This window comes from Notolabrus celidotus, chromosome 12, assembly GCF_009762535.1.
Source record: "Notolabrus celidotus isolate fNotCel1 chromosome 12, fNotCel1.pri, whole genome shotgun sequence".
NCBI classification, from domain to species: Eukaryota; Metazoa; Chordata; class Actinopteri; order Labriformes; family Labridae; genus Notolabrus; species Notolabrus celidotus.
The window spans coordinates 29,006,880-29,023,817 of record NC_048283.1 but is presented as its reverse complement, the minus strand read 5'-3'; the positions used below and the strand labels follow the sequence as shown (position 1 = coordinate 29,023,817).

Below are 16,938 nucleotides of genomic sequence, written 5' to 3'. Positions count from 1 at the left end.
ACCTCAAATCAAACAAGGTCCAGAAATGAAAGTCTAGCGTTCAAGCTATTTTTGTAGATTCCTGAAGATTGTTATCTTTTCAAGGTTTCTGACAGTAGCACCAGCCAGTGCTTAATTTAGCTGCTTGTGTAATCTCTTAACAGGGACGCTATATATTGGGAGCGATGTTTCCATTCCCGTGTATTCATAAGCTCTTCCTTAAACCCTTCCGCTGCTGTGTTTAGAGGCACACGGAGTAACACAGAGAATCTCAGAGCTGGACCCAAAAATAGATCGCATTCTTTCCGTGTTTCTGTGTTTCAGGAAGCATCACAAGAGGCCGGAACAACCCGCTCTTCCATGTCCCATCCTCTCTCCCCCCTCACCCTTTCTCACAATCGGTCATTCCTCTTTCACTCTCTTTCTGCTCTTTCTTCTGCTTCCTCCTCTTTCACCATCCCTTTCCAGCCTCTTTATCCCTTTCTCCCTGCCTCTCACCGAAAGTTCACCCCTCATAGGGACTGTGCAACTTCTTTTCCTCGACTCTCCTTTTTTTCTACCTTCACTCAGTGAGTTTTCCCTTCCCTGTATCTGCACTGGACTCACTCTGAATACAGCTCTGTAGCGTCTCACGCCCACATGACAGTGAAACATTGTGTTGCATCATATTCAGTTTTCTCTCAGGATATTTTGCCTGATATGAGCCATGGTAAATGTATAGAACAGCTATAGCACAAACAATGTTTCTGTCTTACACTTGATGTGTGCTTTTCGGTCTGTCTTTCATGTCTGTGTTGCTCAGAAGAAGATCAATGTGCACAGATAGAACAGCAACACACACTGATGCACACAGCCTCAGTAAGCGCTACTGAAAATCGCTTTTGCTGAAAATAGCAGAGGAAACCTGACCTTAGCAAGGTCACTGTGCCTTTTACCGGAACTCTGGAAAGAACTGAGCTGTGTTTGTATGTGTGACTTTATTTGTTTGAGTGTGTGTGTTTGGGTCACTTGTAGCCCATTTCCAGTGCTCTCCGGGAGAAACTCATTGTTTGGGGAATAGAAAACGTTGTGGGGACAAAAAGGGACTTTCTATAGACTGTACTATGGAGTGTGTGTACATGTATGTGAGTATAGTTGTAGACTTCAGAGTGTCTGTTATGTTGGCTGCCTCCAACAAAGGACTTTTCTTACTGAATTGTAGTCATTCTAAGTTTACAAATTGCTGCAGGTTTATTATGGAAATGAACTATGTCAATGAATATTATTTTGGACCATAAGGAAATTATTTGAGAATGGTAAGTAGCATTGTTAGTACTTTGCATGACCAAGAAATGAAGAAACCTTTATAATAAGTCTTTAGCATGCTAATTGATAACTATAATGCTAATGTCAAACATTGTAATGACTCTAAATGTGTCTGAACAACCAGCAGTGTTTTGTTAACACGTTTCATAACAGTACAAACAGACTTCCTATACAAGTGCACACTTGAGTATATTATGTGCATATTTTACCTACAAATTCACCAGTCTTGAAGGTGAAGGCTCGACTGATAACACTACTGGTGGGCCTAAAGGATGGCTTAAATGAGGCACAGCTCCTTCATGGAGTTTATGTACGAACTAATCAAAGAAAACTTGGTCCTTGTACATTTTTTTTTTGTTAGCTCACTGTTTTGAATGACTCTTGAGGCACAGCCCTGAATGAAGTAGGGCTAGCATTGCAGCAAAATGAGGCTACAGTTTGTTACACGGAAAACAGGGATGGAAAAAACCCAATGAAAGAAACCATTGGAGCTAATTAGCTGTGTTGCATCATCATCTTTAATCCGACCCCCTCTGTGGGAAGGTAAATTGCATAAGACTGAACTGTGAAGAAATAACTGTTAATGGTTCATGGCTGACCTAGTGAATACACTGTTTAACGGCTGGTTAGCTAGCTTGTTTTCTTCGGGGATTTCTCCTAATCTTAATCCTTAAAAAAATCTTCAGTAAATCCAAATGTATAAAAGAAAACTGAAGTATAAGTTAAATGAACAACAAAGATAAAACAGAGCAGCTCAGAGTGCTACGATGGCAGACCAGAGCTAGCATATTCTTGGCTGGTTTACGTGTTAGTGGTTAGCGTGCCTGCAACGGGGAATCGTAATTGCTTCAAAAACAAAGAGACTGAATATTTGCTGGAATGCTATCAGCATGAAAAATGAAAGAAATATACAATATGTAGTGTTTTCAAGGTGTTTGGTATTCTTCTTCACTTGTATTTGTAACCAAGCAATGTTAAAGTACGAGTTTTTGATTAATATGTGCATTTGTCAAGTAACAGGCCTTCACGCAGACTAAGTAACAGGCCTTCACGCAGACTAACAGACCTCTTACCCATTGGGGGGGTGCAAATTATGTTCCCATAAAATATGCTTGCAATATCAAATGTTGAAATGTTTGCTTTGTACACTTTTTATTAGTATCTTTATATGTTAGCCTACTTATTTTTTGAGACCTCTGCAATTCACCTTCTATCCAAAAGCTCATCAGGTAATCGTAAACACGACACCTTGCAGACATGTTTTGCGATATGTTGCTGATGATATGTCTCATATCTACAAAAACACGTTAACTGCGCTTGCTTTGTGTGACAATTTGTGTCGCTGCCTCTGAGCCTTTCTCCCACTGTGAGAGCTGCTCCACTGTACTAAGTGTGTCAACAATACCAGCTGAGAGGCAGCCTTCAGTCTACATACTCCGACTGCACAGTAATCCTTAAAAGAGAGAGAGACTGGAGAAAGAAAGGAGCAAGTGAGGGAGAAATAGTGAGCGAGGGTGTGGGAAGTGGAGGGATAGGAGGTGAAAAGAGCGAGAGATTGAGCGATGGGGGAGTCGAATTTGACAGTGAGCGAGAGGGTGAAGAGAGGAGAGAGCGTGGTTGCCAAAGAGAGAAAGAGATTTCAATGTTTCAAAGGATTTCCCTATCACAGTCCCTGACACGTTACATACACAGCTCACTATCGGCCCGACCCTGACAGCAGCACAAATTGGCTGAAAGAGGTTTCCCGGGCCAGGCCTTTGATCAGGTGTGTGTGTGTGTGTGTTGTGTCTGCTGGAGAGGCTTTGTGTATTTGTGCATACCTGGACGTCTGAGTGTGTTTGTGTGAGTGTCAAAGTGAGAAAAGGCAGTTTTCTGCTCCAAATAATGATACAATGAATGAGATGAATACACGTAGATAAGGTGTGAACACATACTGCCTGTCTGTATATTGTTGTGTGTGTATACACTGCACGTGTAACTAATGTTTATTTTTACCCGACACTCCCTATCCAACATGTATCTGTTTTTTTTCATAGGAGATGGGTAAACAAAACCATTGTTAACGGCCCGTATTGAATCTGCTCAGCTCAGGCTTTGAAGTCGTGAGGTTTTCATCATGTTCACAGACACGACATGCAAACACACACACACATTTCACAGTACAGGCCACTGAGCAGCTTCTCTGGAGGAGTTTGAGGCTTGGCTAAAAGATTATTTTTTCTAGCACATAAAAATCTAACTCATAGAAGAATTCAGTTTCACAATATGGGAGTATTTATTTTTTTTGTCGCTCATTACGCTGATTGTCATGTGTTTTTGTGAAGCTGGTGTATTTTTTTAGAAAGGAAAGCTGAATGGATCGTTACGTTTTTTCTTGAGATCATGAGGAATCACAAAGTCCCTTATACATCAACTGAGCTGCTAGTTGTTTGATCTGTTTTCTTTTTAAGACAGAACAGCCTAGCATTGAGTGTATATTGGAGTGGATATTGCCTATAACTCACAGCTTTTATGTGTATCTGCTGTTCTATATATTTTCAACATGTTCATCGTGAATCCAAATAAATCCAAGAAGCAGTTTCTTTTCACTACAAAATGAATCTGAAGGTAGCTTAGCTAGCCTGAGCTTTAGCACAATGCATCAAAATGCTCTGGAAAGCACCAAAGTGTTCATCCAATAGGTAAAATATGGGCATGTGGGGTAAAGCATTGCATGTTTTGTCTTATTTTAACAATAAATGTGGGACTTCTGCAGTGTATTTACTTGAAATTTGCTATTATGATGAAATTGCAATTTATTCTGCAGCCCTACTTTTATTACAGGGCTCTTTATGAGTTCAGGAAACATATCTTATAAATAATTTGGTGTATAAAATATAAAAAAGCAAAAAAAAAAATGCAAATCACAATATCACTGATCCCAAGATGGCTTCTTCAGATGTCTTATTTTGGCACACAGCAGTCCAAAAACTAAATACATCTGATTCCCTGTTTCATATGACTAAGATAATCAAACTAAGTGTTCTGCTTGATAATGTGCCTAAATCTTCAGCTGTGTGTCAGGATGATTGCTTATTTCTTCCTTGTTGACTGACTTACTAATTTATTCATTACTTTATTAAGATTACTTGACTTTTAGAGATCATCACAGCAGGAAAAAAAGAATGGGGAGATATTGGTAAAAATCTCACTACAAATATGCTGGTTTATGTGAGACACTTGAATGTGGAGCAGTATTTGTCACAGCAGTTATTATGAAGTATTACCAAGTGTAGTCTTTTTTATCCTTGTACTTTGTCATTATTTTGTTGAAGTGTGTGGGCTCATTCTGAGCTGTTAGTGTAAGGCACTAGCAGGTAAATGGTTCTACTCCACAGGCACTGTCTCCTCTTACTGCGACATGTCTGCTGCTGTATGTGCTGAATCCTGTTAGCACAGTCTCTCTCAGCTGTCAGTGTGGTTGTATCCGTGTGAATGTGTGTGTGTGTGTGTGTGTGTGTGTGTGTGTGTGTGTGTGTGTGTGTGTGTGTGTGTGTGTGTGTGTGTGTGTGTGTGTGTGTGTGTGTGTGTGTGTGTGTGTGTGTGTGTGTCAGGAATTGTCTGGCAGTGGAGGGAAGTACAGGTAATGGATTAATATCAGAGCCGGCTGCGGCTCCACATCGCTGTGTGGTGACAACCTGTCATTATCGCAAACACTGGCTCAGAAGCACAAGCTCACACACGCTATATAGCCTCTGAGTACTCACACGCACAAACATCCGCTAAATACGGTATACATCCAAGCATGTGCACTGCCTGTCTCACCCGTCACTCCCCCCTGTCTCCCACTCACTGGTCATTGTTGCACACAGTAAAACCAGCCAGTGATCATCTCAAACTACAGCGAGGTCTTGAACTTGTTCCAATCAGTTCCCTGCAGTGGGACTGATGCTGAGACCAGATTTCTTTGTGGCTGTTTTGCTCCAAACATCAATACAGCAGACAGTGTTTTGAACGCTGTTTTCATAAGAGCCATCTGGCTTGTTTACTTCCTCCAAACTTAACCTAATAGTTTGTCTATAAGGCAGCATGCAAGCAGGAGTTTGGTCTGCTCTCTGAAACTATCAGCTCCAAACACTCATTATTCCACACACTGCCTTCTCCCCCTGCCAGAAATGGTCATTTTATTAAGTCATTAAGTCAGCATTGAGCTGTGTAATTGGACACTGAAGGCCGATAGGAAATGTTTGGGGCAATAAAAGGTGCAGGCTTGGATTAAACATTGGACGGCCTAGTTTATGCACCAATAGTGAGATGCTTGAAAAACGTCCAAGAGCACAGGAGAGGTGTCCAGCACAGCATTGTAAAGTTGACAGTACCTTGAAGTAAGAACATCAGTGGTGTCAATTCCATGTAACCTGACTGAATCTGATTTCCTATTATGTGCTTGAGCTGCTGGAAACAAGTGATAGACATCTTTAGGGAGTCAGTGTAAGTGGAAATGACCCGTCAAAACAGATGGTACAACTTTTACTATTTTATTGTCATCTAAAACTTTACTTTAAGAGATTGAACAGCAGATTACTTCAGTCATGATAACAGAACGTACTGAACTGCCTACAGCTGTTAAAGTCACAACTGAGCCACTGTGGCTCAGGGGTCGGAGTCTGCCTTCCACCTGTTGGAAACATGGGCTCAATCCATCACTATTCAATTACAGCTATCCCCAAACTGCAATGTTCTGAATGTTCTGTGTAAATGTGTTAGGTCCTGATGTGTAGGTGACTTGGATACAAACTTCTGCTATGTTGCATGTGCAACACAAACATCTGACTTCACCTGTAAGTTTTTCTGCCAGCCCCTTTGGGATATTTCCAAGTGAAGTCAGGGTGAGCTGAAGCAGGAAGTATCCAGGAAAATTCAGCGCAGGCAAGAAGTGAGGGGTCATGTCATTTATATCATGTTGTGAACAGAACACTGTGGCTAATGCAGTGTGCTTTCAAGGTCATGTTCTGTCTTCTGAGATTCATCCTGGGAACCCGATTCTACAATTTCCAGAAAGTTTCAAGAGTGCATATGTGAAAGAGGCATAAGAGTCCTCGAGCAAGTCCCAGGCCCAATCCTAATCCCCACACTCACAAACTTTGAGGCTTATTTCTGTTAAGTGGGTGAATGCTTGGTGTTGCCCTGTGTCATCTCATCAAGTGTATGAGGACTCCAATGCAGACTTTAAAACACCAAATTACGCACACTCTGTGAGACTGCAGATCCTGGGAGTCTCCTGTGGGTCTTACCCTGAGTTCAAACATAGAAATAAAACATGAAAGCAAAAAATTGTAAAACCAAAAAGAAGTGACGACATGTAGCAAATCACTTCCAGGGGTCAGGGTTTTCATGTTTGAAGGGATATTCCTGTTTTTCAGTCAAGTGTTCACAAAATAATAAACATTTATGCCATGCATGACTTTTAATAGGTTTCACAAATAATATAAAGACTGTAACGCAACACAAACAGTCACATGGTACAAACGTCTTGTTTTAAGACAACATGTGATGTCATGAAGGTGTGTCCCATGCCTCACACTCACTCACTGTGTGTCTAACATCACTAGAGTTCATGAGGGTTCAGTGCTCATGCTTTAGGGTGGTGTTTCGGACTGACCCACAGAACACCAGATTCCCAAAGGTCTTGTGCCATGGACCTGTGTGAGTGATGACATTAGTTTCTGCTTGTTCCTCTGCCATAAGTGTATGCATGTGTTGAAATAGGTACATGTAGTGTAAGGTTGCTGTTTTATTATTGTTGATATAAGCTCCTGCGACATAATGAGCTCCAGCAATTACACATCCTGCTTCCTTCACTTGATGTGCTTCCAGTTAAATCAAGATATCTGTGTGGGGACTCGATGCAGGAAGAGATTATTTAAAAGGATGTGAATTTGCTAAACAAATGATGTGCTGTTTGATGGATAGGAGCGAGGGGAAGGAAGTCAAAATAACTTCTTCCTGGCATAACATTTTTGATAATAATGGCTCAGAAAAGGTCAAAAAATGTATTTTTCATGTTGCGACCTTAAGTGACCTTTCCTTTTCTTTCGTTGTCTCTGCAGCAGTCCTATGCTCCTCCCCCTCCGCCCATGGCTCCACCCAGCCCTGGCACCACTGGAGGAGGAGGAGGAGGAGGTGGTGGTGGAGGAGGGCATGGAGGAGGACATGGAGGAGGGTTAATGGAGCAGCTCAGTAAGACCAACCTGTACATCAGAGGCCTGCCGCCTGCCACCACAGACCAGGATCTCATCAAACTCTGCCAGCCGTAAGTTCTAATGTTTCCCCTTTTTTCCACTCATCTCTGTCTGACTCTGCTCTCACTCTGCACATGCATCCTTCAGGCTGCAGCTGAGCTCAGTTCACTGCAGCTCTGTTCAGCTCAGCTTGTTGTAATTAGTTTTGCGTGAGTCCAACAGCAGAGTATAATGAGTATCAACAGTTTGCTCTTGACCTCTGTGTTCCTCCCCTGTGCTTCCTCAGAGGAAAAAACACAACCCAGCTGGGCCTAACCCATCCGCTCCCTTCTGGTCTGGGTCATATACACACACATGCTGCACAGGGACAAACACACACATCCTTCTGTACATCAGCAGAGTATGTAGATCCTCAATCTGCAGCAACTACACAAACAGTTTGAGCCCCTTCTTGTTGAAAGTCTTGAATATTTTAGAGCATTGCGGTTATGGTAGTAAAACAACACTGAATAGAAATGTAATCGCAGTGTGTTTAATGCTGTCAAGGGAAATTTGTAGAGTTTGAAATGACATTAATTAACAATCCTCTAAACATTTTAGTTAAAGCTTTATTGAACAATCGGTAAGGGAGCTGATAAAGGCATATCATTATGCACCAGCAGCTGTTTTATGCATGAGAAAACCCTTATCTGATGTTTGTTTTAACTTACTGTGAACTGTCTTAACACAGTTAAAGTTGTTCTCTGGTGAAACACTAAACATTGATATTGAAAGTTCAGTCTTTGCTTTGGTTTCAACAATTGGCAAAAGCAACCTCACCAGTTTTCTCTCCGTAGCTGAACTGCAGCTTTAAATAGTTTGACTTTATCTTGAGTAACAGAAGAAGTTTCAAAAGAGCTCTCAGAGGGGTAAAATACAACATGTGTAATTTATTTGACAGATTATTTTATTGTACAGATACAAACAGTAATGAGAATTTTTGTGATTTGTTAACAACTTAGCAATCAATCGAAGCAAAGGCAGGTTTCACTTCTTTTAATGCACTTTCATCAACCTTTTACCCAGCTGAAATTATAATATTTACTTAAAAAAGGAGAAGTGGGTTTGTTTGAGGTACATGGCAAGTGTATTACCTACAGGGGATCCAGCTCAGCTTGATCCCCTTGCTGAGAAACAGTAAGCAGAACCAGCACAGACGGGGTACATTCTACCACGTCACTTAACAAATTTAAGGAAAGTCTGTCCCAAACACATTGATGCCGTATGTAGCCACGAGTATCCTCTGGTTCAGAAAGCTCCTGACTCACTGTTGTTACCAAGTCCCGCTTGTGACAGCTGTAGCACTCTGGGTATTTGGCCGTGGGCTCACAGTTTACATCTGCACCGCACGGTAACTCAAGACCTCTCCTGTCCTCCAGTTACCACAGAAGTTTCTCCTCTCTCTCTCTCTCTTTCATAGTTTGTTTATATATTTTGACTGTTTCAAAGCCCACGGACCCTACATCTGCTCAGAGCACTGCAGGCAGAGGACCACATACAGTATGTGTTACGTCTGAAAACACTGCTAAAACAAATGGGCTTCTGACAGTAAACCAAAGCACTGAAAAAATATTAGATATGGTATACACCTGCACTTACATTAGTGTTTGGTTGGGAGTTTCTTAAATTAGTTAAATACATAGTGTAGTTGACCCCGTCTGTAGGAGTTGATGGCCCAGCTTTCGTGCCGGTTCTCCACCTGGTTTCTCAACAAAGGGGCTAAGCTGACTGACATCACCTGTGGGTAATACACTTACTATTGACACACTTCAATCTGTTCAAATAAACAGAAGGTACCTGTGCTTTAACTATCCTTCCAATGAATTGGATATAAATTGCAGACAGGAACCCTTAATCCAGACCTTGTTCTAACATTGTCTTTAACCGGAAAGCTTGTTTTCAGTTTTAAAGGTTATGAGCAGGTCAGTGCTAATGATAATGCAAGTGATGGGCAGTAATGGCATTACAAAAAGAGGCATTAGTAGTTCAATGCTAGCGTCCACACAAGCTACGTTTTCACATGGCAAAGTTGAGAACCAGTAGAGCGTTCTGTGATGGTCTGAAATTAAAGTGCTAAGGATTAGAAGATTATGCCAGTCAATAAATGGATGTATATTTGTCGCAGGCTGTCTCCTTCTGTATGATAGTGAAATGACATCACTGTCTATTCTGTCAGGTGATGCCCATGAGGTCTCCACCGCTGGTGAATGCAACTCCTTTTCAGCTAACTAGCATGAGTGCATGCTAACCTCGTATAGCAGCTTGTCTGTAGATAAAGTATTATTGTAGTATAGAGCTGTCCAGCTAAACATTCCAGAACAGCATTGAGTCTGACTCAAAGAAAATTACTGTGATGTAAAAAGCTACGTTTGTTGTGTTGAGTTAGCACAGCTAGCTACATTTCTCTGGGAGGTAGCTACAGTGAAGATTAATTTAATGTAGTTACTCATAACTTAGCTAACTTCATGTTTAGCTTGCTGAAACTGGTTAATACTGTGTGTCTGCTAACAGGCTGATGTGTCAATATTCCCTTAGAGTAACACAGTCTGTCTGGATAATGTGCAGATGTTAATTTGAATGTGGGACTTTTTCAGATTAACTTTAAACTCTTGCAGCTAGAGCAGTTTGTAGCTTATCATGCTGTCCTCTTTCTTGGTGTTTAAAGTTGATCCTATACTTTTTATTTCCAAGTGTCCTAGCCAGGGCAAACAGAGACAAAGACATAATGCAACAACTCTCTCAGTGAGGATCCTGTTTGCCTTTAGCTATTGCTTGGTCTTACCCAATGTAATTGGAGGATGATGTATTGAACTAAATATTCTGCAGATAGTAACTTAAAATGATCTCATTGAAATGTCTAATTGATCTAAACAGTTCTGGAGTAGAGAATTAAGGCAGGTGAGAATGAAATGTAAAGACTGTAACATACACTTTGAACAAACACTCACCCACCATACCTTGCCCTTCTGCATGTCAGCGGCAGTTCAAGCCTGTTGTATTTCAGCTTAGCCCTGGAGGCGCTCTGGAATACAGGGTGAAAAATGGGGGCCAATAAAAGTTTCATTAGACGCCCCGTCAGTGTGCCAAGTGCCCAGTAACATTTAGGAAAGGTCAGCAGGGGAGGGGGCCTGTGTGTGTGTGCTGTTGGGCAGTGGGCTTTGCTTTGGGTTTCCAACTCTCTACGGCTTTCAGAAATAGACTGAGTGGCAGTTTCCTGTCACTCACTGACACGACACACACGCACAAACGCACACAAAACAGGCTTTTCATTCATGCACACAGTTACAATGAATAACGGAAGTGCAGTCCCTCGACACTGACACACACACACACTCATACACACACTCTTTTAGATCAATGTCATCCTCTTCCTCATTGTTACCAAGCGTTGCTTTTTTCTCTCAGTGCCCGGCCGCCCACCAGCTCCATCCTTTCCCTTCCCATTCTGTCATGCTCTTCATTTCCTCCCCCCATCCTTTTTTCTCCCTCACCTCCTCCCCTATGCCTCCCCCTTTCCCTCTCTGTCTCTGTGCCAGTTCTCAGAGTGTCAGTGAAAAGTGCTGTTGTCAGCTGACATTTCCAATCACTCCCCCGGTCGCCCAAACTATGGACACACTTTTAACGTCTGGGGACAGAGCCGAACGTGAGCTGAATGTAAAGACCGGCACAAGGGCAATTTCTCTCTCTCTCACTTGCTCGCCCGCCTTCAATCACACTTGTTGTCTTATCTATCTATCTATCTATCTATCTATCTATCTATCTATCTATCTATCTATCTATCTATCTATCTATCTATCTATCTATCTATCTATCTATCTATCTATCTATCTATCTATCTATCTATCTATCTGTCTGTCTGTCTCTCTGTCTGTCTGTCTGTCTGTCTGTCTGTCTGTCTGTCTATCTTTCTATCTATCTGTCTGTCTGTCTGTCTGTCTGTCTGTCTATCTTTCTATCTATCTATCTATCTATCTATCTATCTATCTATCTATCTATCTATCTATCTATCTATCTATCTATCTATCTATCTATCTATCTATCTATCTATCTATCTATCTGTCTGTCTGTCTGTCTGTCTGTCTGTCTGTCTGTCTGTCTGTCTGTCTGTCTGTCTGTCTATCGTTCTGTCTGTCTGTCTGTCTGTCTGTCTGTCTGTCTGTCTGTCTGTCTGTCTGTCTGTCTGTCTGTCTATCTATCTATCTACCTATCTGTCTGTCTGTCTGTCTGTCTGTCTGTCTGTCTGTCTGTCTTTCTGTCTTTCTATCTATCTATCTATCTATCTATCTATCTATCTATCTATCTATCTATCTCTCTGTCTGTCTGTCTGTCTGTCTGTCTGTCTGTCTGTCTGTCTGTCTGTCTGTCTGTCTATCTTTCTGTCTGTCTGTCTGTCTGTCTGTCTATCTTTCTATCTATCTGTCTGTCTGTCTGTCTGTCTGTCTGTCTGTCTGTCTGTCTGTCTGTCTATCTTTCTATCTATCTATCTATCTATCTATCTATCTATCTATCTATCTATCTATCTATCTATCTATCTATCTATCTATCTATCTATCTATCTATCTATCTATCTATCTATCTGTCTGTCTGTCTGTCTGTCTGTCTGTCTGTCTGTCTGTCTATCGTTCTGTCTGTCTGTCTGTCTGTCTGTCTGTCTGTCTGTCTGTCTATCTATCTATCTATCTATCTATCTATCTATCTATCTATCTATCTATCTGTCTGTCTGTCTGTCTGTCTGTCTGTCTGTCTGTCTGTCTGTCTGTCTATGTGTCTGTCTGTCTGTCTATCTATCTATCTATCTATCTATCTATCTATCTATCTATCTGTCTATCTGTCTATCTATCTGTCTATCTGTCTATCTATCTATCTATCTATCTATCTATCTATCTATCTATCTATCTATCTGTCTGTCTGTCTGTCTGTCTGTCTGTCTGTCTATCTGTCTGTCTGTCTGTCTATCTATCTATCTATCTATCTATCTATCTATCTATCTATCTATCTATCTATATCTATCTATCTATCTATCTATCTATCTATCTATCTATCTATCTATCTATCTATCTGTCTATCTATCTATCTATCTATCTATCTATCTATCTATCTATCTATCTATCTATCTATCTATCTATCTATCTATCTATCTATCTATCTCTCTATCTACCTATCTATCTATCTACCTACCTATCTACCTGTCTGTTCTTCCTAATAAAGCAGTTGTAGAAGCACAGATGAGTTTTCCCCTTTTAAAGCCACTCAAAAGAGAAATCACAGAAGAAGAATGTAAAACACTGAACGAGTTCATGATCTATGTTTTATTAGAAGCTGCATAATAAACCAAAAACCCAAATCTTGCGTGTAATTACAGAGTGGCTCATGAAATTAGAAATTTCACAAATCTGGTGTTTTGGTAGTGGATGATTGATGTGAAACATGCACTCCAGGAAATGTGTTTTCTAGTGTTTCAAAGATAAATTCATTATTGTATCATTTGACAGTTTAAACATTAAACCCTGTGGACATGAGTTAATTTGAGCAAAACTGCTCAGACCTTCTTTTTCTCCTGAGTTGGTGCCCGATGGTAGAGTAATATTTTGATAGGTGTCAATTTTATTTGTGTGGAGTGACAGATATCCTGAAAACTAACAAACAGGTACACTCTTTCCCTCAATGACAGTTTTCTTTATTGATATATCCTTTTTTAGTTGCCTCAATCATTTTAGCACATTCTCAACAAATATGTCAGATTCATTTGTCCTTTCCCAAAACAGCTCATACATGCAGAAAAACGCCGTATTTCACCAGCACAAGGCTGTAACTCACTGAAAACCTTTTATTAACGGTCCAAATCAAGTCAGTGAATACATCATTGTCGCCAGCCTTCCTGAGGTATTGTGTAAAACTAAGATGGTCAAAATGTCTGGGTCAGTTGTCAGATTAACTGTAGAGTCTGGGAATGTTTTCAACACTTCTCTCTGTGAAGGCTCTCTGTCATGGTCATGGTTATTCCAAGCCTGATCTGCAAAGGCAACTGGACTTGGTAGAAATTCTTGAACTGGATTCAACACTTCTAGTTTTGCAGCACAGCCTGTCATTATCATTGATACATGAGGATGGACTTCTCAGCATGTGATCACTTACCCAATGAATGAATTTGTACATATTTGAGAGTAACACTGTTCAGCTAAGAGGGAATGTAACTTTTTTGACCACAAAGATATATAGTATAGATATATACAAAGAGCTTGGAAAACTGTAAGTATTTGCATTTCATGTCTTATGTATTGCATCAGTATTGATCTCAGTGTGCCAAAGTGTGAACACCTTCAGACAGGAATGAACAGCTCGCCCATTTGTACTTTTTCAGTGTCTCTTATAGTTCTTTTCCCTTTTCTTTGACTTTCTTTTCTTTTCTTGTATGACCCAGCAGTTCTTTCACAAAACTCACTGTTGTCACTCGTAATTTCTCTGTAATGATATTGAAAAAAAATCCTATATTAGGGATCATAAATGGAGTGTGTATCGAGCTCTCTGAAGAGTTATGACCAGGGATGCAGTGGAGATTATACTCATCTAAACTCAATTTACCCTCCATTGTATCTGGAATACAGTAATACTCTGCTACTGGCTCCGACATAAATCTTTACAGCAAAATTCAGCCCTCCAGCCCACACTGTTGTTTTATCAGATGAAGGGAAAATAAGGATGAGATAAATACAAATGTGTGGTCATAGAGCAGTTCCTGAATGCACCACCTAACCAGCTTGATTGACTGCTTTAAACTTCATGGAAAAGCCTCCTGGTGGATAAACTTAATGCTTCAGTAACACTGAGCCGTCTTCAGTATTCACAGCACATTTCTTTTTCATCATGGAAACACTCCAAGACTCCATTTCTTTATAGAGCCTGAACATCTACATATGGAGAATGAATTCAAGGACTTCTGAAGTGCTGCACTTGCTCAGTCCTCCCTCTGTGTTTGTCTGAGTCTAACTGTCAGAGAGGGAGGAAAATGAGAGACATGTAAGAGACAAGACAGCTGCATTGGATCCCCAATTAGGAGATACCACACACAGAGAGCAACCTGCGTGTGGCTTTAAAATGCACACTTAAACAGGACACACACCACTCAGAGACGTGGACCTATACATTATGTATGTATAATTCACAGATGTCCTGAAGAGATGTGTGTGTGTGTGTGTGTGTGTGTGTGTGTGTGTGTGTGTGTGTGTGTGTGTGTGTGTGTGTGTGTGTGTGTGTGTGTGTGTGTGTGTGTGTGTGTGTGTGTGTGTGTGTGTGTGTGTGTGTGACATCAAACACTGTTTCTTCAAGGAGATGAAAACACACATCTGATGCTAAGGGGAGCCTCTGAGGACTGTCATTAACATTTTATACAAACAGAAATGGTGCTCAGAGATATTGTCAAAACTGCAAAATTTGATCCACTCAGTTTAAGTATTGACTTTCTGCCTTAAATCTCCACAGTCGGAAAATACTGTCAGATTCAGTGGCCTTTCTTCTTTGTGTATCGCTTTTCTTGGAGGATAAAAAAGAAAAAAGGCCCAGTTTTGGCAAGAATTCTAAAGAGTTTTATGCGAATGAAGGGAACACATAGCTGGTCCTAAAAGAATTGTCAGTGAAAGCCAGTCTGTCAGGCAAACCCCTCCACCACTACACCCAACCCCACTGATGCAGTGGAAAGATCAGTCATGTCTCTCTTTGTACTGTTTTGTGGGGTTTTGCAGCATTTCCATGAGGGTGAAGAAAATAGAGAATTTAAAGTTAGTGAACACTCATGGTGATGGACGAGCTATATGATGGTAAAACAACTTTTTAACCAAATATAGATATCAGAGTAAGAGATAACTCTCTCTCCTCTAACATCACAGTCAGGGTGGAAGGCTCAGCTGCTGTTAAAATGTCAAGCTGCCGTGTTCCATATTGATGTCATAAAGAGTTCCTGTAAACCTGCATCATTTCATCCTTTATCAATTGATCTGCAACTGTAAATAAAAGAGGAGCAAAACTCCAGAGTGATATCTGACCATATCTTCAGTTTAAAAAAGGTGTGCTGCAGTTGAAGGAACATGCATGTCTTGTGTCTGTTTCTGTAGAAATAAAATGATAACTATCAAGTAGAATAGAGTAGTACAACATTATATACAATGTTACATGCCTTAACTGTGACTTCAGAAGCAAATGGCTGCAATGTAAATATGGTGAATTGAAAAACATATCTAAAATGACCAGTGTCACTGAGGTAAAAGCTCTGTGATTCATTTACATCTTGATTCCACAGTAAGCCTGGGCACTGCATTTTGTGAACACTGCACAGTCTGGAGTTGATCCACGCCCACTCTAGTGAATGCTCGTGTTTCCACAGAGAGCTGCGGCACAACTAAGTATAACATAATTACAACACATTTGAACACAAAAAAGAAACCTTTTGTTATGCAGCATACGCTCTCATGATAGAAGCAAAAAGTCATAGAATGATATCCAAATAAACAGTCACAGAAACGCAAAGTAACCTGTTTTTGGTATGATGATAACTGCATGCACCATTTTTGATACCTCCAGAGATCAGTTGCCTTGAGCTGCCTTGAGCTCCCTTGAGCAGCGTCCACTGTGCTACGCTTCAGGCAGGCTCCCAATGGGGCAGTGTGGGTGCCATCACACAAAGCAAACTGTGGTGCTGATGGAATGTGGCGCGCTTGCTGTTGAATCAATAGGTTAGGGAAACAGGATTTCCTGTCTGCAGATTCATGGGTGTGTCCAGAGGTTATGAAGTAACGTCTTAATAGACTTAATAAATACCAGTATGTCTGTCTCTGCTTATCTCTTTAATTGTTAATAGGAGGGTATCTTACAGACGTTAAACTTCTGTTATGATCTATTTTTTTATGACATGCTTCATTCTTTGTGTCTTGATATACCTCCAAAAGCAGCAGCATAAAGAACCTAACTGAAGGCCATTTATAGTCTGGCATTTTAGGATGGCACCTAAGGGTGGCCAATTTGCCCCCCAGGACAGGCAGCTGTTGGATTGTGAGTAGTAGTGATGATATTTTAATGGGACTAAATGGGAAGACATGCAGTGGAATTTCACTCAGCACCAGAAATAAACGATCAGTCCCATAATGATGAAAAAACACTGCTCAAGAATTTCCTCTATTTACATTTCAGGGACGAGAAAATAAATGTTGGATATTGAGCCTCAGCACTGGCTTGTTTAACTTGTTGGAAAAATCATTCCGCTCTTCTCTCACACTTTTCTCCCATTATGGACTCTTTACTTACTCTGAAAACACTAAGAAACAAATGACACACTCAGATCCTGTTAAGTGACTTCTTTTTTTTTTTTAACAAGGGGAAGCTAATCTTAACCATCTGGCTCTTT

The 16,938-nt window shown here is 40.7% G+C and overlaps 2 protein-coding genes across 2 annotated transcripts in view; both read left to right on the top strand.

Moving 5' to 3' along the window:
- Positions 1-7,580, top strand: part of LOC117823571 (RNA-binding motif, single-stranded-interacting protein 3-like) — a 41,927-nt gene extending 34,347 nt beyond the window's left edge. Inside the window, exon 2 of the mRNA XM_034698805.1 lies at positions 7,374-7,580. Coding sequence (XP_034554696.1) covers positions 7,374-7,580 — 207 coding nt within the window. The remainder of the gene's footprint in view (positions 1-7,373) is intronic.
- A 1,634-nt stretch (positions 7,581-9,214) lies between these two features.
- The window catches only part of LOC117822771 (RNA-binding motif, single-stranded-interacting protein 3-like), a 104,422-nt gene continuing 96,698 nt past the window's right edge, over positions 9,215-16,938 (top strand). Inside the window, exon 1 of the mRNA XM_034697679.1 lies at positions 9,215-9,288. Coding sequence (XP_034553570.1) covers positions 9,215-9,288 — 74 coding nt within the window. The remainder of the gene's footprint in view (positions 9,289-16,938) is intronic.